The 26,826-nt window shown below is 38.5% G+C and overlaps 1 protein-coding gene across 4 annotated transcripts in view; it reads left to right on the top strand.

Moving 5' to 3' along the window:
* LOC122140192 (myelin transcription factor 1-like protein) overlaps positions 1 to 16,711 on the top strand; it is a 92,230-nt gene extending 75,519 nt beyond the window's left edge. The window contains exons 16-19 of one of the 4 annotated variants that reach the window (XM_042742877.1): positions 115 to 336; positions 1,608 to 1,699; positions 2,005 to 2,108; positions 16,494 to 16,711. In XM_042742877.1, the coding sequence (XP_042598811.1) occupies positions 115 to 336; positions 1,608 to 1,699; positions 2,005 to 2,108; positions 16,494 to 16,634 (559 nt within the window). In that variant the 3' untranslated portion in view covers positions 16,635 to 16,711. Of the gene's footprint in view, positions 1 to 114; positions 337 to 1,607; positions 1,700 to 2,004; positions 2,109 to 13,468; positions 14,213 to 16,493 lie in introns of those variants that run through there. The other 3 variants (XM_042742879.1, XM_042742878.1, XM_042742876.1) reach the window with 3 other exon arrangements.
* Positions 16,712 to 26,826: the final 10,115 nt, after the last annotated feature.

The raw sequence follows: 26,826 nt of genomic DNA on the forward strand, positions 1-26,826 counted from the left end.
GGTACCATAAACCAGCTTCTGCTAGGTGGCGCTAAGCAGTGTTATTCTAGTTTTGTATTTTGTATGAAAGTGATCCCAGTACAGTGAAACAGTAGATTATGTTTATGTTTTCAGGTGTCCAGTCCCTGGTTGTGACGGTCAGGGTCACATAACGGGCAAATATGCATCACACCGCAGCGCATCAGGCTGCCCTCTAGCGGCCAAACGACAGAAGGACGGGTATATCAATGGCCCCCAGTTCACATGGAAGGCTGGGAAGACGGATGGCATGTCGTGTCCCACTCCAGGCTGTGACGGCTCTGGACACGTCAGCGGCAGTTTCCTAACCCACAGAAGGTTAAACAAAAACATATAATTTATTTTGAATGTAGTTAAGGATGGGGTGTAGTTTCCCATTAGGGGATGTTAGGCGACTGCCTTGGGCCCCCAAAAGCCAGGGGCCCCCTAATGCTTTTCATATAGGAGATGCGCATTAAGCCCGGACACGCGAAGAAAACGGTTACTGTTTACGGTTGTTTATGCACGACAATCGTCCACCTGCGCGTCCGAGTTTGAACGTGCTTCTTGTGTATCCAGCTTGTACAAAAATAAAATTTTATGCATGAGCTGACCGAGCGCGAGGTCCCTCTTTCCCAGCGCGCGCGCACACACTTCTCTCTCTGCGTTCAGCGCGCGGCTGAAAGGAGCTGCGCTTTCAGTTAAAACACTGATATGTTGCTTCTCTAAATTTTAACATAAGTATAACTGAAATCACAGCACAGTATGGTCTTCAAGCTATTCTTTAGCCTATTTGATTTTTATCAGACGACGGCAGGATATAAATCAGATTTTTTTTTTTTGCTGCATACTGTGTTGCTGAAGGCATACTTGGGTTATTATTAATGGGTCGCATAGCGTTTCAGTACTATACATATTATCCGGTTGTCTACAATGTGTACAGTCCATATTTATTTGAAAACACTTTGAGAATTTAGCTGCATGCATACAGTATTTGTGCTACATGCATACAGAAAATGCATACTGTGCAAGCGAACAGTATACATACTGCAGAAAGATTGGCATCGTGAAACAATCGTGGCGATTTCTGCGATCGTGGCTCCTAATCGGTTGTCCTATGTCATACATTTAGAGAGGTTCAAAGATGGCCTGATGATGAGAGGTTCAAAGATTCAGCATGATCATCGCACAATGTGTTTGCAGTTACGATCCACGTTTACTGACCAACCAGTAAAAATGTGACATGAAATCAACGCAACATGGCGCTAAAACATAAAACTGCTTACCTCAAGCTCTTATTTCTTCCACTTTCGCTGATTCCACTTTTTTCAGCACACATAAAAACTACAACTGTCAAAGTGGGATTCATTATGCTCTTTTTGTTTACCACTAGCACATAATGTTTTATTCTTCTATAGAAACGTGCGTCGTAGCCTACGAGTCAATAGGTGTAATAAACATATACTTTTACTGTCAAAATTAAATGTGTTATTGCTGAATAAAAACATTCATCTATTAAATTAAAAAAAAAAATCACACTGAATGTATACAAACTTTTTAGACATCAGACTTGTCAATAATTCATTTTTAATGATCTCTTATTTTTACAGTCTCTCTGGTTGCCCACGTGCCACAGCAGCGATGAAGAAAGCCAGACTATCAGGAGTGGAGATGCTCACAATAAAACAGCAAACAAGCAATGGTAAAAGAAAAAAAGTTTAAAGTCTCACATTACACTGTAGAGTTTGTATGGTTACCACCAGTAATATATATATATATATATATTTTTTATAATAATTAAGAGCTCAGTCACCAGTAACCAATATATATATATTTTTTTATTTAATTAAAAAAATGCAGCTTGATGACATTCTTGGAAATAATTCAAACCAACTGAGAGTTTATGCGAGCACAATTAGTTAGCCTGCATTAAAACAAAACAGTGTTTTTATGTGCAGGTATGTATCTTATTCTGTTAGAAATTGTGTTTGTCTGTTCTCACTCCAGGTTTAGACTGTGACACAGATGTTAAACAGCTGGATGAAGACATTAAAGATTTCAATGAATCAAATTCACAGGTGGAAGCGGATATGATCAAACTTAGAACACAGGTAAGGGTATTTACAGAATGAGTTTTGTACTCCATATATGAGTATTACCATAGTACGTTACCAGTCAATGTTTGGAATAATAAGGTTTTTTTTTTTTTTTTTTGTTTTTTTTTTTTTTTTTTTTTTTTTTGAAAAAAGTATCTTATGCTGACCAAGGCTGCATGTATATATGTATATAAAAAGTAAAAACAGTAATATTGTAAATTTTATTTCAATTTTAAATAACTGTCTTCTATTTGAAAATGTTTTAGAAATGTAATTTATTTCTGTGATGCACAGCTGTATTTTCAGCATCATTACTCCAGTCTTCAGTGTCACATGATCCTTCAGAAATCATTTTGATATGCTGATTTGCTGTGTTTCTGATTATTATCAATATTGAAAACAATTCAAATACAGCTGTATTTTCAGCATCATTACTCCGCTTGGTTTTCTATAATATAATACTGAATAAAATATGCTTAATATAATATCATATAATATAATATAATATAATATAATATAATAAATATAATATAATATAATATAATATAATATAAAACTGAACACCAATAATATTTGAACAGCATACCAGCAAATTAGAATGATTTCTGAAGGATCATGTGACACTGAAAACTGGAGTAATGATCTATTTGATCAAATAAATAAATTACAGTTTACAATATATACAAATAGAAAACATGTATTTTAAATTGTAATAATATTTCACTATATTGCTATTTTTACTGTGTAATTTGATCACACAAATGCAGCCTTAGTGAGCAGAAGAGGCATCTTTCAAAAGAAAAATAATTTTTCCAAACTTTTGACCAGTAAAGTATAAACATTTCTCATTTACTCAAGTGCATGTACCATGATTTGGAACATTTTTTGTTTGAATCATACTCAAATTTTTACATATTTACATTGTCATCTAGTTATATATCTGTTGTTCTAATTGAAACACTTGTATCCATTGCTGTTTGGCATTCAGTAGAATATGTCTAGACTGAAATCATGACTTGGCGCTCAGGTGAAGTTAGTGAATGCATGGGAATTCCTACAGAAATCATGGAGGGCAGACAAAGTCAAAAGATTGATTTATTGATTTATTATTGATTTATTGATTTATTTATCTTAAAGGATTGATTAATATATCTGTAGGGGGATACTATTCAACTGTGCAAGTATTACAGGGATGTCTATGACTGTATCTATGACGACATGTATAATGAGCATTCAGTGGTACAGTAATGCTCCTGTAAAATGCACTTCCTGTTCAATATGCTCGTCTTGCCAGGGTATTAATAAGAGATGAGCGTTATTAAAAATGTCTTTATTTTTTACTGTTATGTTGATTAAATAATCAAATTAATCACAAACAATCACATATCATAATTTGTGGAAAATCTCCCAAATGAAAATAATTTAAGACTTTACATTATTGTAGCAGACAAGTAAATTATCTGAATGCACAACAAATGAAAAAGTGTCTGAGATGTCAGTATCATTACAGTCAACTTTGACTTGTCACTTGTCGCATCTTTGTCAACACAAAAGCGCATTCTGTATAAACAGCACCTAGTGATTTATTTATTTATTTATTTATTTATTTTTAATGGCACCTAGTGATATACTTTTGGTCCTTCACAGAGCTGGTCACACATGAGCGGTTAATCACGTGCACCGACACGCGGTTAGATAATTCTTTTCTCTTAACTGTTATCATTGGCATATTGTCAAAGTGTCTTATTGTAACTGTCTTACTGTTATGAAAAGACCCAATCGCAGAATGACAAAGTACAAGGGTTTATTGACAAAACAGGGCATTTGAAGGGCACGTGCATATGAAAAGTCCAACAGGAGGGGATACTGTGGTAATGACGGGATAGCTGAGGGTGACCACTGGAACCAGCATAGGGGGTAAGCTAGGACCACTGCTGAGGAGATGGCAAGACCAAACAGAACTTAGATGATTAGCAGGCAAGGCACAAAGGAGCAGAGAACTGCAGCTTGAAGTTCACTTGCAAAAGAACCAATACAGCTGCCATTCGTTTTTTGAACCAGCAGGCAGGGAACCATAGTATGCTTTACCGGGCAGAGCTGGAGGGGGAGAAACAAAAGACACCACAAGACATTACAAAACAACTAGCACACTAGACAACACACGTGTAAGACAGGGAACAATTGTGTTCACCCTTCCCAAAAATCAGAAAAGCAAGAAAAATGCTAAAAGTCTTCAAAATGAGAGAAAGTAGAAAAAAAAATAAAAAAAAATTAAAATTAGATAACCAGTCTTTGTTCTGTTTGGAGAACAGAAAAGCAAACTCCTAGAACTAGAAAAATTTAATAAAAACAGAAAAAAGATAAATTTAGGACCAAGAAAAAAAGGGAGGCAAAAAAAAAAAAAAAAACAATCAAGGAAATAAAGAGCTAGACCCATACGGTAAATGCTAGGGAAATGCTAAGGGAAAAAAACTAAACTAGACTAGACACTTGAATCTAGCAAAAGACTAGAGGGATAACGCTTAGATAATAGGTGAGAAAAAACAAACTAAAAAGGAACTAATAAGAGAAAACCTAGGGGAAAAATAACTCTCGAAGAAACAAGTAGCTGGACTCAACAGGAAAAACCAAAAAAACAAAACGAAAACTAGACTTGACTAGAAGAACTCGAAACTGCAAAACACACGTTAGGCAAACATACAGCCAAAACGAAGTCTGAACGACTACCAGAGGTCAAAGAGCACAATAAGAAGGGTACAGTGACACGAGGGACAGGTGACAACACTCTGACTAATGAGGACTAAACAAGGGGGCGTGACCTGGGGAAACAAGTAGGTGGGACAAGAGGAGCACGTGGCAGACACAAGAGACACAACCATGTGCTCAGACACAAAATAAACAAGTACACATTGAACAAAGACAGTACAAACAAGACTGTCAGGGCAGGATCCTGACAGTAACATTTAGTAATATACTCATAAATTAGACTCATCAATTTGTAAAAAAAAAAAAAAATTGTGGCAAACCAGTAATTTTGAATAAATTGATAAAATCTAAAAAATCACCCAGCCCTAATTGTGATAGAGAATGTGAAGCTATGTCTCGCTGTATTGTAAACTGTGGCTTTTTTTCTCTTAAGTTTGTAGAGTTTTGCTTACTTTGATCTGATTAGCATAAAAACAGTGTCGCACACTGAATGTTTATATTTATTTTAAAAAAACAGACAGTATTTAAAATTCATATTTTGAGTTCATCAGTTTTTCTACAGATATTATGCTTTATTAGTAAGGTGTGTACAGAATGTGGTCTTTTATTACCACTATCTCAGTACATTAAGCATTTTTTATATGAGAGGAAAACACTGAACGTGTAAATAAACGCGTTGTGTTCACATTTTTGGGCCTTTGTGCATATCTGCACTTAGTATATGCTTAATTGTCTTTATCACTGTCTAGGTACATTAATCCACATGAAGCGTTATTTGTGTTTAGTGTTTTAATGTCCCTGTTCAAGTTCTGCTAATTCACAAGCCGAGTGAAACTTGCAAATGGATGTTAGTTATTAAACCAAACAAAATCAAAACTTTCAAAAACACGCATCAATATGACTTTTTTTATTGAGTGACAGGCAGTGGGTTTATTTGGTGACATTATTAATAGATTTAGTACACGGCATCTTCTTGTCATCTCTGCGACTGCTTCCCTTTGAGTTTTCAGACACAGAAAAAGTGAAAAAAAAAATACACTGCACTGTCCAATTCCCTTTCGATACTACACTCATACTGCATCTTGGTAGACGCATATGGAAAAAAGCCTTTTTTTTCCCCCTGAACTGAAGCCATTTTTATTCACGTAGTGAAACTGCACGGCCATTGGTTCGTGCAGTGAATTAAAAACAAACCAATGGCTAGGCAGTGGAGCTGCATCAGCCTATGGCGACGAAGCCCGCTAAGCCTGCCAAAGCCCACCAGAATGGGCAGGGCATCTGACTATATAAGTGGACGTTCGCCACAGGATTCTCAGATTTCTTCTCCTTCAGAGATGACGCTACGTCTCTATGATGAGCCGAAGCCACTCACAGTTGACACACCTTCGCGGTCGCCGTGTTTTTGCCAAGTAAGGCATGTTCCTGGATCAACATCTTTTGATGATCCTGGATCAACATTATTGTCCAAAAATATAGTCTTAACCCAGAACCTACCCCTAAACCTAACCCTACCCATAATTTATTCCTAAAATCAGTGGGAAATGATAGCTGATTAACAAGGGTGTAGAAGCACCTAACCCTGATTGTAAGCCTAAAACAGATATTTCCTGAAAAGTTATATCTCAATTCTGATTGGTTGATTGGAATGTTGTTCCAGCATCAACAAGGATGTTGATCCAGAAACATGTTGTACTTGGTAAAATCATGCTCTCCTGCCTTCGCAGCTGGAATCACAGTACGGCTGACTTCAGTGATGGAGCAGTTCCGGTCCGTTTCCCCTGTAGCCATCCAGCGATCCTTTTCTCCCAGTCTGATCAGCATCCCTCTGCTGGTGCGAGTGGAGTGTTATGATGCGAGTGATCTCATGTCGGCCCAGATCCCGCGTGCTGGGCATTAACAGCACCAGATGCAGAGGAGCTGTTGGGCTCTCCGACTGACCCCACCCCCTCACCATCATCTGCACCCAGTGCCACCAAATACGGGATGGATGCCAAGCTTCTCTGTATCCTCTCGAAAGCAGTTGAAGAGCTGGGTTTAAAGTGGTGTCCGCCAGAGGAGCCCTCCTGCAGCTGTCTGGATGAGTGGTTCCTGTCGGGGCGCCCACTAAGCCCCTAGTCAGTACCCCTCTCCGTTCTTTCCGGAGGTCCATGATGAGCTCACCAAATCGTGGCGCACTCCCTACTCCACCCGCCTTTGTGCCTCTGCTTCATCCGCCCTCACTTCCATCGACAGCGCTGCAGAGAAGGGGTATGACAAGTTACCTCCCCTGGATTAGTTGGTTGCGGTTCGGTTGTGGTTGACCTCTGCATTCGGTTGGAAATCGGTTAAAGAGCAAAGGCCGCTAACCTGTCCAAGCTGTGTAAGACCACTTCAGCTCTCGTTGGACGCTCCTACACTTCAGCTGGACAAGCAGATTCGGCTCTTCATTCAATGGCAGTCCTCGAAGTCTTCCAGATCATAATCCTCATTTCCTCTGACGAGTCTTGCCTGTACCCTGGCATCCTCAGGGAGCTGAGGAGAGCAACCGACCTGGTTCTGCGTGCCACCAAGACCACCACTCAGGCAATTGGGAGATCAATGGCCAGCCTTGTGGTGCTTGAACGCCGTTTGCGGCTGACATTAACAGAGAGATTAACAATGCCCCCGCCGTTCAGCCCGCTAAGATGCTGCAGACACGGGGTAGCTCTCGCTCGGCCAAAAGCTACCCTCTTCCTAAGCACCAGGTACCCCGACCCAAGACTGCGTTGGACCCAGTGCCTCAGGCATCATCCTGATCTGCGAGACAGGAAGAGGAGGGGGCCAGTTCTCACTACGGCCGGACCGCCCCCTAAGCAGCCTTTCTTAGACCTCTTGACACCTCGTTCTACGAGGGAGATGTATTTTGTGCAAACAACGGGTCCGATTATGCACCCAAGCACCTCGTTCAACTCTGGGTACAGAGGGAGATGTGTTTTGTGCAAACAACGGGTCCGGTTATGCACCCAAGCATTCAGCCACTATTATAGCGGGAAAAATGTGCTAATCCAACATGTCTGTGGTGTCCTACATAAATCGCCAGGGAGGCCTCTCCTCAAAGCATCTCTTCACTCTGGTAGAGTACCTCCTGGGATGAGCTCAACTGAACCAGCGCTCGCTGAAAGCAGCGCATATACTGTGCAAATTGAACCAAGGAGCGGACATCCTATCAAGGAGCAATGTTCCCTCAGGGGAGTGGACGCTCCATCCACAGACGGTTCAGAGGATCTGGGAGATCTTCGGCGAGGCTGAGGTGGACGTCTTTGCTTCAGAAGACAACTCTCACTGCCCAATTTATTTCTCCAAGTCCAGGAACACATTGGTAAGGAAAAAAAAACACAAGGTTCTCCTGGTGGCCCCCATTTGGACGAACCAGCCATGGCTATCAGAGCTAACTCAGCTGTTGATTGTGGCCCCTTGGCCCATTCTGCTGTGACAGGATCTCCTCTCTCAAGTGAGCAGGACAATATGGCATGAGAATTTTAGACCACAATGTTACAAAACTTGGTGACTTTTATGGCACTTGGTGTGTGAACACACACACATGTTTTTTTTTGAAAAATGACTGACCACACATGAATGGGAAATACAGAAAAAAATCGAAAATACAGAAAAGTTTAATGTGTACAATCTACAAATCCCCCACAATGCAGAAAAAATATTGCACAATGAAGGGGTGAAACTCTGAAACACCTAGAGTGCAAAATCAACACACCAACTCTCATATGCGTGGACACACACTTGTGTACACACACACACACACACACACACACACACACAAACACACCTATGAACTGGTGTGACTGTAACACTGCAAATTTGTAAAATAAAATCAATCATTAGACTACAATGCAGTAAAAAAGTGGACAGCACGGAAGGGATTAAATTTTAAAACATCAAGAGTGTAAAACAGATACATCCACTCACACACATTCACTTACACTCCCAGACACACACATACAGAATTATACATACTCAAATGAATTTGTATGGCTATAACCATATAGCCAAAATGAGTCAGAAGACTGCAATAAGAGATTAAAATCAGATCAGACGGACTTAGCTCTGATAAAGCATTCTTGTTAATTTTTGTTACATTTTTATAGAATTTTAATGTTTTGTGTAACAAACTGCTTTCTATGTTCAGGTTTGAATGTAGTAATAATAATACTAGTGATAATAATAAACTACACTTCAAATCAACATTTAAAACAACAAAAAAATATAAACCTTGACAAAAAGTAATCTTTGAGAATGCCTTAATATACATTTAAATCCACAACCTAATAAAAGTAATCAATTATGCATAAAAACAATTAGGGAATTTACAAGCCTCTCTATAGAGTCCTATACAGGAATCTAGTGGCTACACCATGATATACAGGTTTTTCTTTTCTTTTCTTTTGCTCTCACCAGTAGGTGCTATTCTGCCTTCAAAAATTTGATTTTAAAGGCCTAGTCTCTATTTTAATCTGAAATGCTGCATTAATTGAAAAAATAATAAAAATAAAATAAATAATTTTTTTTTACTATTTTCAGTGGGGGAAATTTATCATAATTATTACATAAATATTAATTAGTACCATGAAATTCTCTCAAAATACAAAATAAAATATATTACTGAACCAAAAAAAATTAGATTGATTTTACTGAAGAAAATCAAAACTCAATCTCCTTGTTTCCTCAGGCCTGTGCTCCAGCATATTGTGACAGAACACCCGACCGAATACAGTTACCTCCGTGTGTCTCCCTCTATTTTTGTTTCCATTTTTTCTCTCAGTGTTTTTATTTCCGTTGTGTTTCCCCTTATGGATCCTTTCACCCGTCTGGAATTCCTCCTTCTCCTGCGGAGTAGGGGGACAGATCTCTCGAGGACCATACAAGACTGTTCACGCTGTTAACTAGCACCAATAGCTATCCGTGCCCTGCTCATTCTATGACGTGAGCTTGAACACCGCGAGCAGTTCATCTCTCCAGCTCCACTTTGGTCCTCATTCGCTCCGGCTCCGCCACGGATCACCAGATCTTCACCTCGGTTGCCAGAGCCCTCGGCTCCACCCTGCCCCCCCGATCCTCAGCATTAATATTTTTAAAAATGGGATCTATTACTAAAAATAATTGGAATAATTTACTAAACATGGCAAATAAGCGCAAGAGAGCAATTCCAAAACAGCGCCGATTTAAACTGTATCACAGTTTCTACAAAATTATGAAGCAGCACAACAGTATTATACATTGATAATAATCTGAAATGTTTCTTGAGCAGCAAATCTGAAGAATCATGTGACTAACTATATTATTATTATTATTATTATTATTATTATTTAAATGCAGCATCAGTGAACATAGGAGTCTTCTTTTAAAAGCATTACTGACCAAAACTTTTGAACTCTAGTGTTTATTTGAACAATAAAATACAGTACATTAGGTCTTGCAGTATAAATGCAGAATTTGTGTGAAAAAGAGCTGAGTGAGACATTTCTTCCCATAAATCGTTTAATAAATAATTTCATTTCAAGCATTTCAACCACAATTAGGGGTGCTCCGATCAGGATTTTTGAGGCCGATCACCAATCACTGATCACAGAAAGCAGTATCTACCGATACGATCACTGATACCGATCTTTTTTAAAGCCTTCTTTTTAGCATGTAGTATTATTAGTAAGACTCCAATCAGGAATTTTAGACATTTATTCAAGGCCTGAATTTCATTTTTGAAAATGGATGTCGAGGGGTGTTTTTTTTTTTTTTTTTTTTTTTTTTTGTTTCAAAATATATATTTATCTCACCTAAATGGATGCACTGAGGTTTTTTTGCAATTGTTTTTTTCATGAACTGTATGTGAGGTGCCTTTTCAAAAATGTCTGCAGTGTGTATTTAGGTGCTCATTGTGCTTTCACACCTGCAACTGATCTGTGATGTTTGATACAAGCACAAACATTCATCCATTATTTTGATTTCAAATCCAAACATTTTTACTTAAAAAGCTTTTTATGTGATTATTTTTTACACAGTGCAATAGCTAATATAATATTTCATAAACATGTTTAAATGCAATAAATATAAGAAACACATTATTCAATGTTTTTTACCTTTGCATTTACTTCTAGATTGATATATTAAATTGCTCAAGCAAGTAAAACATTTAAACTACTTTTCTTACATGATCACAAACATTCTAAATTTAAACTTACCATTGACAGAAACAAGCAGCTCTACTGCCTTATCTATTGCATTTAATTTTTTTATTACAAGCAGTCCTGCGGTTCATAAAGCAATTTGTTTTACTACCTCCATGAGTGCCATCTATTATATTGCCTAGTTTATCTAAAAGTGCTCTTTTCCTTTAAACCTAGCCAAAAACCTATGTTGACTGTGAAACACAGTAGACTTTAATTATATGCATTTATGGTGTAATTACTACATTTTTGTGTGTGTAAATGTTTATATTTTAATTATATGATTTTATGTTGTTTTTATTAAGTTTATGCAGGCGAAGCAAAAGTAGACTTGGTGTGGAAACGATCTCTTCACTGCTGCAGACGCACCACTATTGAACACACTGCCGGACCGCAACAGTGTGCAGTGTGAACGTGTTATGAGCGCGGAACAAAATACGCACCATGTATGCACTACAAATGGAGGATTTATACTTTAGCCTGGCTCCTTTTCGTGAGCCTCCGCTGACTGCGCGCGCACCTGCCCAAACAGACAAAGCTTTTATACTTGTCGTGTTCGCCAGAGTACTATTCTTTGAATCGACAGGGGGCGACGAGGAGTAATTGTCCTCTAAAACCATCTGGAATCAATGGTGAGAAGAAGACATTTGAGTTGAATGAGTTGATGAATTAATAATTTCTTTATGTACAAACTTAAACGATTGGCTTTATTTCGCATCAAACACAAGAAAACTTAATTTTAAGCAAATAGTGTATAATTAGTATCTAAATGAATTCTAATTTTATTTTATACAATAAGAGTTTGTATTTAAAAATGGACAAACTATATGCAAAAAAAAAAAAAAAAAAAAAAAAAAAAAAATATATATATATATTATATTATATATATATATATATATATATATATATATATAATACACACACACACACAAACACACACACACAAACACAAAAAATTGCAGTGCACACCGCTACCCAAAATGCGCACTCAAAGTGAACTTCCTGCAACACCACGATTACGTCATATTTTCCGCGTGCACCCAAGCAAACTTGTGGATGCGTCGAGTATAAATCAGCCTTCAAGCTCCAGGAGAGCATGCGAGTGCTGAATGGTTTAAACACTGGCAATAATTAAAAAGATATGCAATTTGTAAACTTTAGTGATGATGTGACAAGCCTTGATTGTGCAGGTGAGCTTTGTGGTGCTGGATTGTTTAAAGACGCAATATGATTTGAAGCCATTTGCACATTTTGAGAGAAAGAAAGCATGCGCGCTGATTCACTCATGCTGTTTGTAAAATTATGTCTAACAAGTTTTCAAATTAGTTATTTAATGAAGAAATATGAATTGTACCTCACCTTCAGCATTACAATTATTTCACCATTTCACACTTCCAGTGTTGCCAACTAATTTTCAGTGGTAGTTGATAAAGGAAGGTCGATTTGTTGCTGAAAGTTGCTAAATGACATTGTGATGTCATTGCGGGATGACATTACGTAATAACGACACAAAAATGTCCCTACATCAAATTTTAGCAAAAAATATGTTTTATGTTAATTTAGATTTGAGACAATTATTATACAATAATTTAGACAATAATTTTTATTATTATTATTAGCTAATAAACTAATATTATTACACATTCTGAACAATTATAGCTTTAAGCAGTGTATTAGTAGTTATTTAGTATGCTACACTCTAAGAAAATATCTGTAAAAAATAGAGCACAATCTACTATGTTAATATGAAGGAATTTTCCATATTGATTTTTCAAGGGTTTTTTTACCTGCATTTTAAATTACACATTGTATTTTGTGTTTTCGGGTTACAGGGTTTACAATGGATAATGGATAACACAATGTCCTGAAAAATTACTAGTACCTTTTCCATTTTTCTCAATATTTTTCTTACAGTGTACTAACTGATCAATAATCACAGGTACAAGCTAAGGTGTATCATAAATTAACAATTAATCAATTATTATTATTACATTTGAACAATTGCAAATAGCAGCTAACTTAATTCACGTGATGTGTGTACTGCTAGACATCTTTGGTTTCCTCATTTTGTGTAATTTAGATAGAAATTGTGTGTCTTTTTATCGTTTGAGTCGCTTATCAAAAGTTGCTAAAAATTGCCAAATAAATTTTTAAAATAGCTAAATTTGTTGCTAGGTGCTTTTGGGAGAAAAAGTTGCTAGGGTAGAGTGAAAAGTTGCTAAATTTAGCAACTAAATTACTAAATTGGCAACACTGCGCATGTCTAACCAAACCTCTGATGGCAGGCATGTCATCAACTTAAGATTGGTTTATGAGATCGGCCTTTATATAGACCACGGATCAATCGGAGCTCCCCTACCCACAATATACTTACTGCAGTCTTAATTAAAACAAACAAGATAATAATTCATTGTGCTATTCTATGAAGACTTTATCACAATAGATTTAACACATCTGCCGATTCATGTCCCACAGATTACCACAATGGAGTCTAGCCTGAAGTCCTTAAAGGGGGAAAACAAGGTTTTTGAACAGCAAAATGAATATCTCCTGCATGAGCTGGCCAGCCTCAGCCATTCACTGATAAACAGTTTAGCTAATATCCAGCTACCTCATATGGTAAGGGCCACCATCCCCAACCAATAGAGGACAAGTCGTGGACAAAGAGCATATTACTTTATTCTGTTCATTTAGAAAAAGAAAAAGAACTTTATTGGGCTTGAGGCCGCTGTTCTTGGTACATTCAGCAAATTTAGCATAGTAGTCTGTGCTCCAAACTAGTCCATAGGTGGAAAATTGTAGGAGTCAATTGGTGTAATCTGAATTTGTGCATTTATTGAATGGTTGTTAAGTTTTACCAACTCTGCTTAAACAAATTGCATAAACCAACCTAAGATGCTTTGCTGATCTAAGCTGATCTCCCAGTCAGGCTGGTTTTATCTTAAACAAGACTTTAACAAGTTACCTTGAAAACATGTTCTTCAAATCAGTCCCACAAATTTAGAAGCATATACAGTACATCCTGATCAAAACTTTCATTCATCTCATCTCAACTTGGTAAATAAATATTTCAGTTAAAATCTTATTTGAATCTCCACAGCTTGCTCACTGATTGTCATAATTTGTCAAACTCAGTGGCAAACCACTGAACTGATTTGAGTTTGTGGTAATATTTGAGTTGCTGTGGCTTATATTATTTTATGTCTATTTCATTAATTTCACACATTGTTGATTATTGTTTATATGGTTTTAAGCTGCATGGCTCATTCATTTTGTGTTCGGTTTCTTCAACAATGCTGATTCCTTGTTTCTTAAAAGGTTTAGATGAAGCTTATTGTCAGGAAACAATGCCATGTGACTTTTTTCTCTCTTTTTTCAATTTCCACGTAATTTGGAAAGTTTACTGCTGACCTTAAAGAAGTCACATTTTCCCACCTAAATCCATTGTGAAAATAGAAGTGTACTTGATTATATTGAATGTGTACTTGTAGTGTACTTCAGATCTTAAAATATATATTTAAAACAAAAAATAATAAAAACTGTACTTGCATGTAATATAATATTAATGAAATAAAAGGCCACTTAAGTGCACTTAAAGAAATATATGGTGACACTTTATTTTAAGGTGTCCTTGTACACTTTACGTGTATTTACTATTATAATAACAATTAATTATGCGTAATTGCCAAACCCAAATCCTAACCCTATCCATATAGTAAGTACATGTAGTTAATTAATATTACACAGTTCTTAAATGTATAATTACACTGTAACAAGGACACCATAAAATGAAGTGTAACCAAAGACACTTTCATGACTTACCAATGTCAAACTGAAGGTTATGTATTTTAAGTAATTTGAAGTATATTTTAAATACTTATATTTTAGTAATCTTTTGTCATGATTTAAAGAAGTACACTTTGACTAACATACTAAAGCACAAGTACTTGATTATAATTTAAACTGTAGTTTGTTACTAAATATTACATTTAAAGTTAATATAATTTAAATGTACTAAATTGCACAAGACAATAGAAATGATGATGAAATGACATTTAAGATGAACTTCATAGTTGAGTGGGTCAAAAAACATGTTTAAGATAACTGCATTTAATTTAATTTAAATTGAAACTATACATTTTCATTAAATTGTAAATAATATTTTCAACAAAATAGGTTGTAAATGTATATGCTTATAACTTGAATAGTTAACCGTTTGTGTATTATTCAAGGGTGAATTCTCTGAACTTGTGCCACTTTTACTAAATAGGAATAACCAGTGGCTTATCCTTTTTACATACATACAAACAATGCAAAACTGTCTACTAGCTGCTTTAACTAGCAGATGTCATTATATAGCATCACATTACATCACATTAGTCAACATCTTTGCAACATCTAAAAATCTTGCAAAAAGCTTTTCCAGATGTGTCTTAGGTGTTTAGACAGAAGTTATTTGCTGTAAGCTAATACATTTTTGTTTTTTTTTTATATATATAAATTAATTAAGAGGGTGGATTTAGTTATAAATGATGTTTGTATCAGAGAGTAAGACCACAGTTTAACTCCTACCCTTTCCATGATTATTTGTATGCTGTGAATACTATATTGTTTATGTCAGTCAATTTTCAAGTGGCTGAGCGCATGCAGTTGGTGTTAGTCATGCTGAAAGTCATTAATGATTTGTTCTTTCATTCATGTCCACATGAATAGATTTTTTTGTTCATGCTTACCAACTTTTCACTGAATCAGTTTTTAATAACCATTCAGTCAGCTTTAGTCCTTCATTACTGAATTCTACCAAATCCAACAATTTCCATTTAGACTGAATTGAATAAATTATGTTTACCTGTGTTGCTGTTTACATTGTGTATCTTCTGCAACAAGTTGTTTGAAGCTAAATAATTCATATCAGGGTTTGCAAAATTTGTCATTTGAGAATTGGCTTCCCTTCAGTTCACAACTGTCAGTCTGAACTGAATTAAATCCACACGCCGGATGCAATGAAAATTTTAGACTTGAAATTAAAGTCACACAAAAGTTTTATGACAAAAACATTTGCCTCATAGTTTTGACAAATTATGCTATTATTATATTTCCCTGATACTCATTATGTGCCGGGGGGTCTTTATGTGATGTTTTTTTTTTAATTTTTTTTATGTTTGTTGTTTATGAAAACTAACTTGATTGTTAATCGTTGAATGTTTCTGCAAATAGCCCATATGTTGTTGCCCATTTATACTGACAGTAAACTGCATTTACTGTTACATTCATTTCTTTGAATTCAATCCATTTGAAATCTCTCTTCTTGAATTCTTACTACAATTTTGCATCCTGTGAATTGTATACAGGAACAACAATAAATTAAAGAACTTATGACGTAATTAGAATTAGAATGTATGACTTAATCCTCAAAGGTGTATTACCCAAACTCTTGTTTTGTCGTCATCTTCTACATACTGTATTTTATCTGACAGGAGCTTTCCTCTGTGTTTGACAGGAGCCGATGAGCGAACAGAACTTTGACGCATACGTGACCACGCTAACGGACATGTACACGAATCAAGATCACTATCAGAGTCCAGAGAACAAGGCCCTGCTAGAAAATATAAAACAAGCGGTACAAGGCATTCAAGTCTAGCATTTCAGAACATTCCTAAAACAAAGGAATACTGAGGAAAGAAGACACTTCCAGAAAAAAAAAAATGATAATACTCATATGGGGTGTCATTTGATTTGATGTTGTATTTTATTTAAGTTTGTTTGATTTTTGTTTTTTTCTATGTAGTTTTATGATGATTTGATGTTATTTTTATTTGGGTTTATTTTTCTGGCCTTGCTTTAAACAAGAAATGATCTGCAAAATAGTTTTTGAAAGTATTCACATTTTGTACGTTTTCATATTGGCTAATGTAATGTGTCTCATCCTTCTCGCTGCTCATTGGTGCACCTTTTTAGTGTATATTTTTAAACAGTAATGCACCCAATAGTGAACATTAGTTGATGCTTGCTGTAAGAGTGTAACAAACTGGAAAAAGGTAGCCACTAAACATTTCTGCTCATCATAAAGGTGTTTTGTGCCATTCATGAAATGGCAAGAGTTTCTGTTTATCATTAAAGGAATAGTTCTCCCCAAAAATGAAAATATGATGAAAATGTACTCATCCTCAGACATCCAAGATGTAGATGAGTTTATTTCTTCATCAGATTTGGAGAAATGTAGCATTACATCACTTGCTCATCAATGGATGCTCTGCAGTGAATGGGTGCCATCAGAATAAGAGTCCAAAAAGCTGATAAAAACATCACAATAATCCACAAGTAACCCACACCACTCCAGTCCATCAGTTAACATCTAGTGAAGCCAAAGTCTACAGAGCTTCACAAGACACAAACACTTCAGCTTGTCTGAATCATGAGAGAAATAATGCAGAGATCAAGCACCATTTAAAAGCCATATAAGTCATAATTCTAAACCCACAGTTCTAAACAAATATGTGGGTGGATTTTGATGCGATCAAACCCAACAAAAGGAGAGAACTTTAATTTTTTTTTCCTAAGTGGTATGGATAATTTGTGGATTATTGTGAGCTGTTTGGACTCTCATTCTGACGGCACACATTCACTGCAGAGCATCCATTGGTGAAAGAGTGATGAAATGACACATATCTCCAAATCTGTTCTGGTTAACAAACAAGCTCATCTAACATCTTGGAAGGCCTTAAGGTGGGTACATTTTCAGCAAATGTTCATTTTTGGGTGAATAATTACTTTGATATCAACTATCAATGATGTGGAAAAAAGGGTTGGGGTTAAAAACAAAGATCATAGAAATGAAAGCTTATGGTGGAGACCCTGTTACTGCTTAAAAATGCAAAAGGAAATGCTTTGATTATTTGTGGCTTCCTCATTTAATCTGCATCAATGTAATGCAATAGCGGCTCCAAACATCACGTCGTGATTTGGTCTCTTCTTGAAATAACAGTAGCCAGAATGGAACTGTCTCAGCAATATATGACTTAACCATGTGTATAAAAAAGAGATGCAATCTATGTGGTGGGTATATGCAATTTCATGTTTGTAAACAGTGGAAGCTACAAAATCTTTTTACTATATGTAAATGATTGATTTTTATATAAATCTTTTAATACAAATGTTTTAAAGGGACAGAAAGGTGAAAATTAGGTTTAGAGACGTACAATGCTCTATGAGTTTCATTTTGTTCCTGTATACAGTGCTGCGCAGGGACACATTTGTTTCCATGCTTGGATGTTTGTACAGTATGGAAACTAAAGCAGAAGGAATCTGTAAAGAATATAGACAATGAAAACGGGACCTACAGGGTTTTTGCCCCCCACTTTTGTGCCAGAAGACTATTTGCACTTATCCCACCTTCGGTCGATGTGCAATCTCCAAGTGTCTCTTTGGCAAGAGGAAGACATGATGACAGGCGTTCAGTGGTTTGAGGAGATCAGAGATTACAGGGATTTGAAATATTAATGAGGACAATATCTTTCCGAGAAATATTGTGCATTTTTAATTAACAATGCTAGTTCGTTGAGTATGTTCTATATCATACAAAATAATCCCCAGCAGCACTTTATGTCTAATCACTGTACAAAATCATTAAAGAGTAGTCAAACGAAATAAAGCGTTTTAAGAAAAAAATCTCCCACTGCAATGGGATCGGTTGTTCAAGTCAGTGGTAGAGTTCGGGGGTGTTGCGGCATTACGTGAACCCCTAATTTCCATTGTACTATTAGTTGTAGCAACCTTGTTAATACCTTATTGAGAGCTAATGCAAAGGTGCTTGTACTTCACTGGATCTCATCCATTGTACTAATCAGTCCTTTTTAGGGCTTCATCATTCATGCGCACCATCACATCTGCAGCTTTTTGCCAATATAGTAATGCTTTCGATAAAGAAATAGCTAGTATAAGTTTTTGAATCGATTATCATCATCGGTACAATGGAAATGGGAATTTAAGCACAAACATGCTGCTCATTTACTGTCGGTGCATAATACTTTTTTTAAACATATATGTGACTAATTACTCAATGTAAGATGTAAGGAGTCACATATTCTGATGAATGCTGATTTTTCATATGAATTATTGTGAATTCATGAGTTCATTTATCTAAAATTCTTCATTTCAAGGCTGATTTGTTTAATCATCAATGAAGACAGGATTTTGTATAAACTATTGTGCTCTCTGTGGAACTGGAGTTTGATTTATTTTTGTACGATACAGCATGAATTTGTTTTCATTTTACTATAAATGTGTGAGATCACAAGTTACAGTGATTTTTCAGTTTTAAATTGTGAAATTTGTACAATATTTGTCATGCTGGATGTTGACACATCGTACTCTGAATAAAGAAAATGGTGTTGCCACAGACTTGACTAGACATCTTCTATGACTGCAATATACGTTGACAATATAGGCTACATGAATTAATGTCTCATGTAAATCATGATGAGAAGCATACTATTTTCTTTGATGAAGTTATTTTCCTGTATTTCTGGTTTTGTTATTCATTTCAATTAAGCTGACAGCCATGAATCAATAAAAGAGTATACCAGAAAGGCATACAAACTTTTATTTATTATATTTTTTTTTAAGGTTTTTTTTTTTTTTTTTTTTAAGTTTGTTTGTTTGTTTTTGCATGGATTTGAATTGGACAACTATTAAATGTGCTTTTGTGTCACGGTTCACAGATCTGTGTGTTTATTCCTGCATGTTGTTGTCACATGTCTGATTGCTTGTTAGCATTGCTCCGGCAACCTTCTTGAAGCCAACAAGGAAGTGACTAAAACTGCAATTCATCGACTGGCCGCTAGAGACTGGCTGCAAAAGAGAGTCAGTCCTATAGACTCCCCATGTTAAAATGCCCAACTTCACAGCAGAAAAAACATGTTTACAGCCTGGTTCAAAAATTATTTTAGTCTATGTAGCTAATTTTGCCCTTCATGACAACTGTTAGGGGGTGAATTTTTTTATAACTCATCCGTTTATATTAAGCCTTAAAGTTCTGCATAATTAAGTGCGTGGCCACATGTGTGACAGGTGGATTGATGCTGCTCACACTGCCGTTGAACTAGGTGGGCATGGCTTCAGCAACCAGCTCCCACTTTTTTGCCCATTTTCGATTATCCGGGAGAGTCACGCGGAGACGCGCTGCCAAGATGGCGACGGCCTGCTCTGCACACTTTGAGCTTCAAAAACGCTCTTCAGGAGTCTATGGGTGACGTCACGGACACTACGTCCATGTTTTTATACAGTCTATGGTGCTGACAAGCTAATCAGCGTGGCTCCATCTGTTGTGCATTTTCCGCTGCCTTTATCTGTCTCGCGTTTGCTTTGCATGTTGTCAGATCGTTGTTTGCTCATGCTTATTGTTTCTCCTGTGTCTCTGTTAGGGGTGTGTCGGTACTAGTACCGGTACCGTGACCCCCCCTAGTCTCTGTTGTTCCCACTTAGTTTCTGCCTGGGATTACATTTACCTTTGTGGAGATTACCAAGCTGTTGTTGGATATCTCTTCTGTGTTGGATCGGTTCAGTGTCTTGCAGTCTCCGTTCATCTGAAATCTACTCATCTGCGTGGCCACATCTGTTCCATTGTCTTGCTTTCTTTCACCATTGTTGTAAATAAACTGTGCTTCACTTGCAACTGGATTTTGAGTTATTATTCCATAACAGAACAATCTGACCAAGGATGGTTCCAGCAAGTGTGGCGGAACTTAGAGACATTCTTACCAGCAGCAATGCTCGTATGGAAAAGCAGGAAGAACAGATCATGGCTACTGGGTATGCCATTCAGGCCCTAGTAACACATGTCTCAGATCTAACCACTCAGTTCTTACAGTTAAAGACAGAATCTGCCCAACAGCCCACTGCGCTCAACCCCCTTACTGTTCCACCTGTGGATTACACCAGCTGGCGTGCCGAACCCCGTCTACTGCCTCCAACTGCCTACTCTGGTGAGCCCCTGTTATGTGATTCATTTCTGGCTACATGTTCTCTTCACATTCCTCTCCAGCCTTCATCTTTTCCCACAGAGGAATCCAAAGTGGCCTTTGTGATCACGCTGCTATTGGGATGAGCGGCTCTCTGGGGAACAGTGGTATGGGATCAAAAACACTACTTCTGTTCATCGTTTCAGTCCTTCTCGGAGGAACTCAAGAAGGTGTTTGATCGGGCTGCATCTGGCAGGGAGGCGGCGCGGGAGTTGGCTGAGTTACGTTGAGGAAATCGACTGGTGACTGATTACTCCACTGGATTTCGCACATTGGCGGCAGAATGCAAATGGAACATGGAAGCGCAGTGGGACATGTTTAGGCATGGGCTGGCTTACCATATCATCAATGAAAATTATACTTTTAGAAATACCCACCTCTCTAGATGGGTTGATTGATCTGGCGATCAGAGTGGATGCTAGATTGCGACGTCAAGATCAATGAGCTCTACAGATTCCTGTGGTCAATGCTGAAGACCAATTCTCCGGTACTGTTAAGAATACATCCGGTCATTTTTTCCATCCTGAGCCCATGCAGGTGGGCAGAAGTCATCTTTCAAAGGAGAAGAATGAGAGACACAGGATCCAGGGACCAGTGCCTCTCTGCCAGATGCAGCCCGATCAAACACCTTCTTGAGTTCCTCCGAGAAGGACTGAAACGATGAACAGCAGTAGTGTTTTTGATCCCATACCAATGTTCCCCAGAGAGCCGCTCATCCCAATAGCAGCGTGATCACAAAGGCCACTTTGGATTCCTCTGTGGGAAAAGCCAAAGCCTGTCAGTAGGGAGGAGGTTACTGAAGGGTGGAGTCACCTTAGAGAAATCCTTTTTCTACTGCTACTCTTCTCCTAGTTCAATTGCAGGTGGGCCATGCTGCATTCACGTGTAAAGCCTTGATTGACTCTGGAGCAGAGAGTAATTTTTTGTACTGTAAGACGGCGCTTAAGTTAGGAGTTCCTGTGGTTCCACTCAGCCCTCCCATCTCTGTCAGCGTTCTCTGCGGTCAGTCCCTCCCACCCGTTACCCATGCCACGGAGGTGGTGAGTCTCGTCATTTCTAGCAACCACACTGAAACTATCTCCTTTCTCTTGACTGACTCCCCTTTGTCTCCTGTGGTCTTGGGTCACCCCTGGCATTCACGCCATAATCCCAACATAAATTAGTGCCAGAACACTGTTTCTTCCTGCAGTGAATTTTGTCATGCCTCGTGTTTTTCTGCCTGTTCTTCTGTTTCTTGTTCTGTGTTACAGGATGAAAATATGGATCTGTCAAACGTGCCCATTGAGTATCTTGACCTGAAGGGAGTGTTCATTAAGTCTCAGGCTGCTTCTCTTCCTCCTCATCATCCTTATGACTGTGCAATAGAATTATTATCAGGTATTTTTACCTGATAAAAAAAGAAAGATGGTTCCCTTTGTCCTTGTATTGACTATCAGGGGTTGAACAGCATCACAGTAAAGAATACTTATCCTTTGCAGGTGATGTCTTCGGCTTTCGGGAGTCTGCAGTTTGCTTTCTTTTTCACCACGTTAGATCTTCGTAATGCCTATTATTTGGTTTGAATAAGGGAGGGGGATTAGTGGAAGACCACTTTTAATACCCCCATGGGGGCACTTTGAGTATCTTCGTTCAGGCTGTCTAATGCTCCCGCAGTCTTCCAGGCACTGGTCAATAGGTACGTTTAGATGGACACTTTTTGCTTCCATCGGAATTAATTCATTCTGATTGATGAATCAGAACGTAGTGTTTACATGAATGCTAAATAAAGTGATCCGGTTGATGTGTGCATTTATATGTCACAAGCTTCTGATCGGATTTAATCTTTTAACATGCACACACGGCATGAATATACAGAGTTTCCAGCTGTTGTCGCATACAGTTTTAAAAAGCACTGGTACAATTTATCTACATAGGGTACTAATTAGGCAACGACCAGCACATGAACTGTTGTGCAGTGCTGCTTAGGCTATTTTGATGAGGGTCTTTTGGGAAGTTGTGGTGGTACGTTTTACTGATGCTGTTTGAAGGGGTTGTTTTATAGTGGAGTTTTATTATTTTATGACACTCATTTATGATAATTATTTTATGATGATTATGTCGTTCAGGGAGTGCTCGTTCCGAGCGTCATACATCATAAATGAACAGGCCAATGAGCAAGGCACTGAACCCCCTGTTGCTCCCCGGGCACTAGATATATAGCTGCCCACAGCTCTGGGTGTGTGTTCAAGGTGTGTTCACTTTTCACTGCTGTGTGTGTGCACTTGGATGGGTTAAATGCTGAGCACCAATTCTGAGTATGGGTTACCATACTTGGCAAATGTCACGACTTTCACTTTTCTTTTTTCACTGCGCATGCGCAGTACTTTGCAGTTTCGATCAAGTGTTTACATGTCCTCTTGCTTGGATTACAATCCGACAATCCGATCGAAATTTTAGGTGGATCTGGCCAATTCAATCCGATTGACCTGTTTACATGTGACTTTTTTTTTTTATTCTGATTGTGCTTCTAGTCCTATTACGATCAGATTAGTAGGGTCCATGTAAACGCAGCTAATGATGTCATGGTCGATCAGTTTATTTATGTTTACCTGGATGACATATTACTTTTTTCTTGCTCTCTCCATGAACATGTTCAGTACGTCAGATTAGTGCTTCAGAGGCTGCTAGAGAATGGGCTTTTTTAATGCATTTTCATGCACAGTCTGTCCCTTTTTTTAGGTTACAATGTATCATCTGAGGGAGTGCGCATGGATCCCAACAAAGTTCAGGCTGTGGTAGACAGGCCAACCCCTGATTCCTGCAAGGCCCTGCAGAGGTTTCTGGGCTTTACCAATTTTTACCAGCATTTTATTCACAATTACAGCCAGCTAGCCGTCCCTTTGACTGCCTTGACCTCCACCAAAATGACATTCAGATGGTCCAGCTCAGCTGAGGCTGCATTTTCCAAACTAAAGAGTTGCTTTGTTTCAGCTCTTATTCTTGTTGTCCCTGATCCTTCTTGTCAGTTTGTGGTGGAGGTTAAAGGTTGGGGTTTGGCGCGGTTCTTTCCTAGGGCTCTTCCGTGGATGGCAAGATGCATCCTTGTGCGTATTTTTCTCACTGCTTATCACCTGTCGAATGCAATTATGATATTGGTAATAGAGAGCTGCTGGCAGTCAAGCTCGCCTTGGAAGAATGGTGTCATTGCTTGCAGGGTTGGGGGGAACCTTTTATAGTCTGGACCGACCATAAGAATCTTGAATACATCAAGACTACGAAAAGGTTAAACTCTAGGCAGGCTCGGTAGGCTTTATTTTTTGGTTGCTTTCATTTTTCCATTTTTTATCGTCCAGGTTCTAAGACAGTGGTCTCCAACCCTGCTCCTGGAGAGCTACTGTCCTACAGATTTCACTTGATAATTACAGACAGGTGTGTTGGTGCAGGGTTGGAACTGAAGTCTGCAGGACAGTAGCTCTCCAGGAGTAGGGTTGGAGATTCCTGTTCTAAGAACATTAAACCTGATGCTTTGTCCCGCATTTTTGACCAATCTGGGAGCTTGTTGTCTCCCGAGTTCATCTTGCCACAGAAATTTGAGGTTTCTACGATGGCACATCGAATCGAAGGTCTGTACAGCCTTACAAGGGGTAACGCCTTTTCCTGGGTGCCCACGGAGTCGCTTGTTAGTGCTAAAGGATTTATGGTGTGATGTCATCCATTGGGGTCATTGTTCCAAGGTAGCTTGTCAACCAGGAGTTAGTCGAACCATCTTTCTCATTAAGCATCGGTTCTGGTGACAATCTATGGCCCGTGACATATGACTTCCAATCGACCCCCTGCTGGACTCCTTCAACCGCTGTCAGTTCCTTCGAGACCCTGGTCCCATATTTTGCTAGATTTTGTTACGGGACTCCCGCCCTCTCAGGGTAACATGGTAGTTTTGACCATAGTGGCCTGTTTCTCAACGTCAACACATTTTATCCCTCTGCCCAAAATACCCTCAGCCAGAGAAACAGCGGTTGCTGTCATTCATCACGTTTTTTGCATTCATGGCCTCCAGGTGGACATGGTCTCTGATAGGGGGCCTCAGTTTATTTCCAAATTTTGGAAGGAATTTCGTCGTTTGTTGGGGGCTACTGTTAGTCTTTCTTCTGGTTTTCATCCCCAGAGTAATGGTCAGACAGAGAGGTCTAACCAGGATTTAGAATGTGTGTTGCAGTGTTTGGTGCCTCAGAACCCATCCTATTGGAATCAGCAACTTTCATGGGTGGAGTACGCACACAGTTTTTTACCAGTGTCGTCTATGGACCTATCTCCGTTTGAGTCTAGCTTAGGTAACCAGCCACTTGTTTTTCAGAGTATGGAGACTGAAGTCACTGTCCCCTCTGCCCACGCCTTTGTCCAGAGGTGCCGCCGCGCCTGGAGGAAAGCTAGAGAGTCTATTCTCCAGGTGGGGTCACGCACCAAGGCCCAGGCCGATCGCCACCGGTTTAAGCCTCCCTCAGAGGCTTGATAGTACATGCAGGAAGGCCCGCCAAGAGAGCATTACAATAGTCCAGTCTGGAGACAACAAGAGCTTGGACAAGGAGTTGTGTGGCCTGCTCTGATAGGAAGGGTCTAATCTTCCTAATGTTGTATAAGGCAAATCTGCAGGACCAGGCCTTAGTAGCAATATGGTCTGTGAATCTTAATTGATCATCAATCACAATTCCAAGGTTCCTGGCTGTGCTGGAAGAAGCTATTGTTGATGAACATAGCTGTATAGAGAAGGTGTGTTGAAGTGCTGGGTTGGCTGAGATCACAAGCAGCTCTGTCTTAGCAAGGTTGAGTTGAAGGTGGTGTTTATTCATTCAGCTAGAAATGTCTCTAAGACAGGCTGCAATGAGAACAGGTAACGTCGGATCATCTGGTTGGAATGAGAAGTAGAGTTGAGTGTCATCAGCATAGCACTGACAGGAAAAGCCATGCTTCGGAATGACAGATCCTAATGATGACATGCAGATGGAGAAGAGAAGTGGTCAAAGCACTGAGCTCTGAGGAAACCCGTAGCAAGAAATTGAGACTTAGAAACCTCACCCCTCCAAGACACCTTGAAGGACCTACCTGGGAGGTAAGACTTGAACCACTGGAGTGCGGTTCCTGAGATGCCCATTTCCATAAGGATGGACAGGAGGATCCAGTGGTTAACAGTGTCAAAAGCAGCACATATATCCAGCAAAATGAGTACTGAGGATTTGGAAGCTGCTCTTGCCAGTCTCAGGGCTTCATTAATCGAGAGCAGGGCAGTCTCAGTTGGCCGCTTTTGAAGCCAGACTGGTTGTTGTCTAGGAGGTTGTTCTGTGCAAGAAACATAGAGAGTTGGTTGAACACAACTCACACAAGTGTCTTTGCAATGAATGGAAGGGATATGTAGTTTTCTAAAAGTGCTGGATCTAGAGAGGGTTTCTTAACCTGTTAACCCGCACCTGGACGGCGACGCAGTGAATGATTTTTGTTTTCATGTGTCAATGTTTACGAATAGATTAAATGAAACAGGACAAAATTCATCTTTACAAACTATATATCATTATAAAGGTCTAAGCCTCAAGCATTGACGAAAATCACTATTTTTCAATGGAAAGCTTATAAGGAATGTATTTGCTAAATTTGTGTAAGCGGTACACATCAAAACATGCATAAACAAAACACAGTACGAGGCAAAAATGCGTTTTAAGTTTAGAAACATTTTGAGCCCCCCCACCCCCTTGCCTCACATTGCTTTGGTCCAAATGCCTGCTTTCCTCCTTTATATCACTTACACACACACAAGCCCGGTGAGAGAGAACAAAGTCAATAGCT

This window comes from Cyprinus carpio, chromosome B17, assembly GCF_018340385.1.
Source record: "Cyprinus carpio isolate SPL01 chromosome B17, ASM1834038v1, whole genome shotgun sequence".
Classification (NCBI taxonomy): Eukaryota; Metazoa; Chordata; class Actinopteri; order Cypriniformes; family Cyprinidae; genus Cyprinus; species Cyprinus carpio.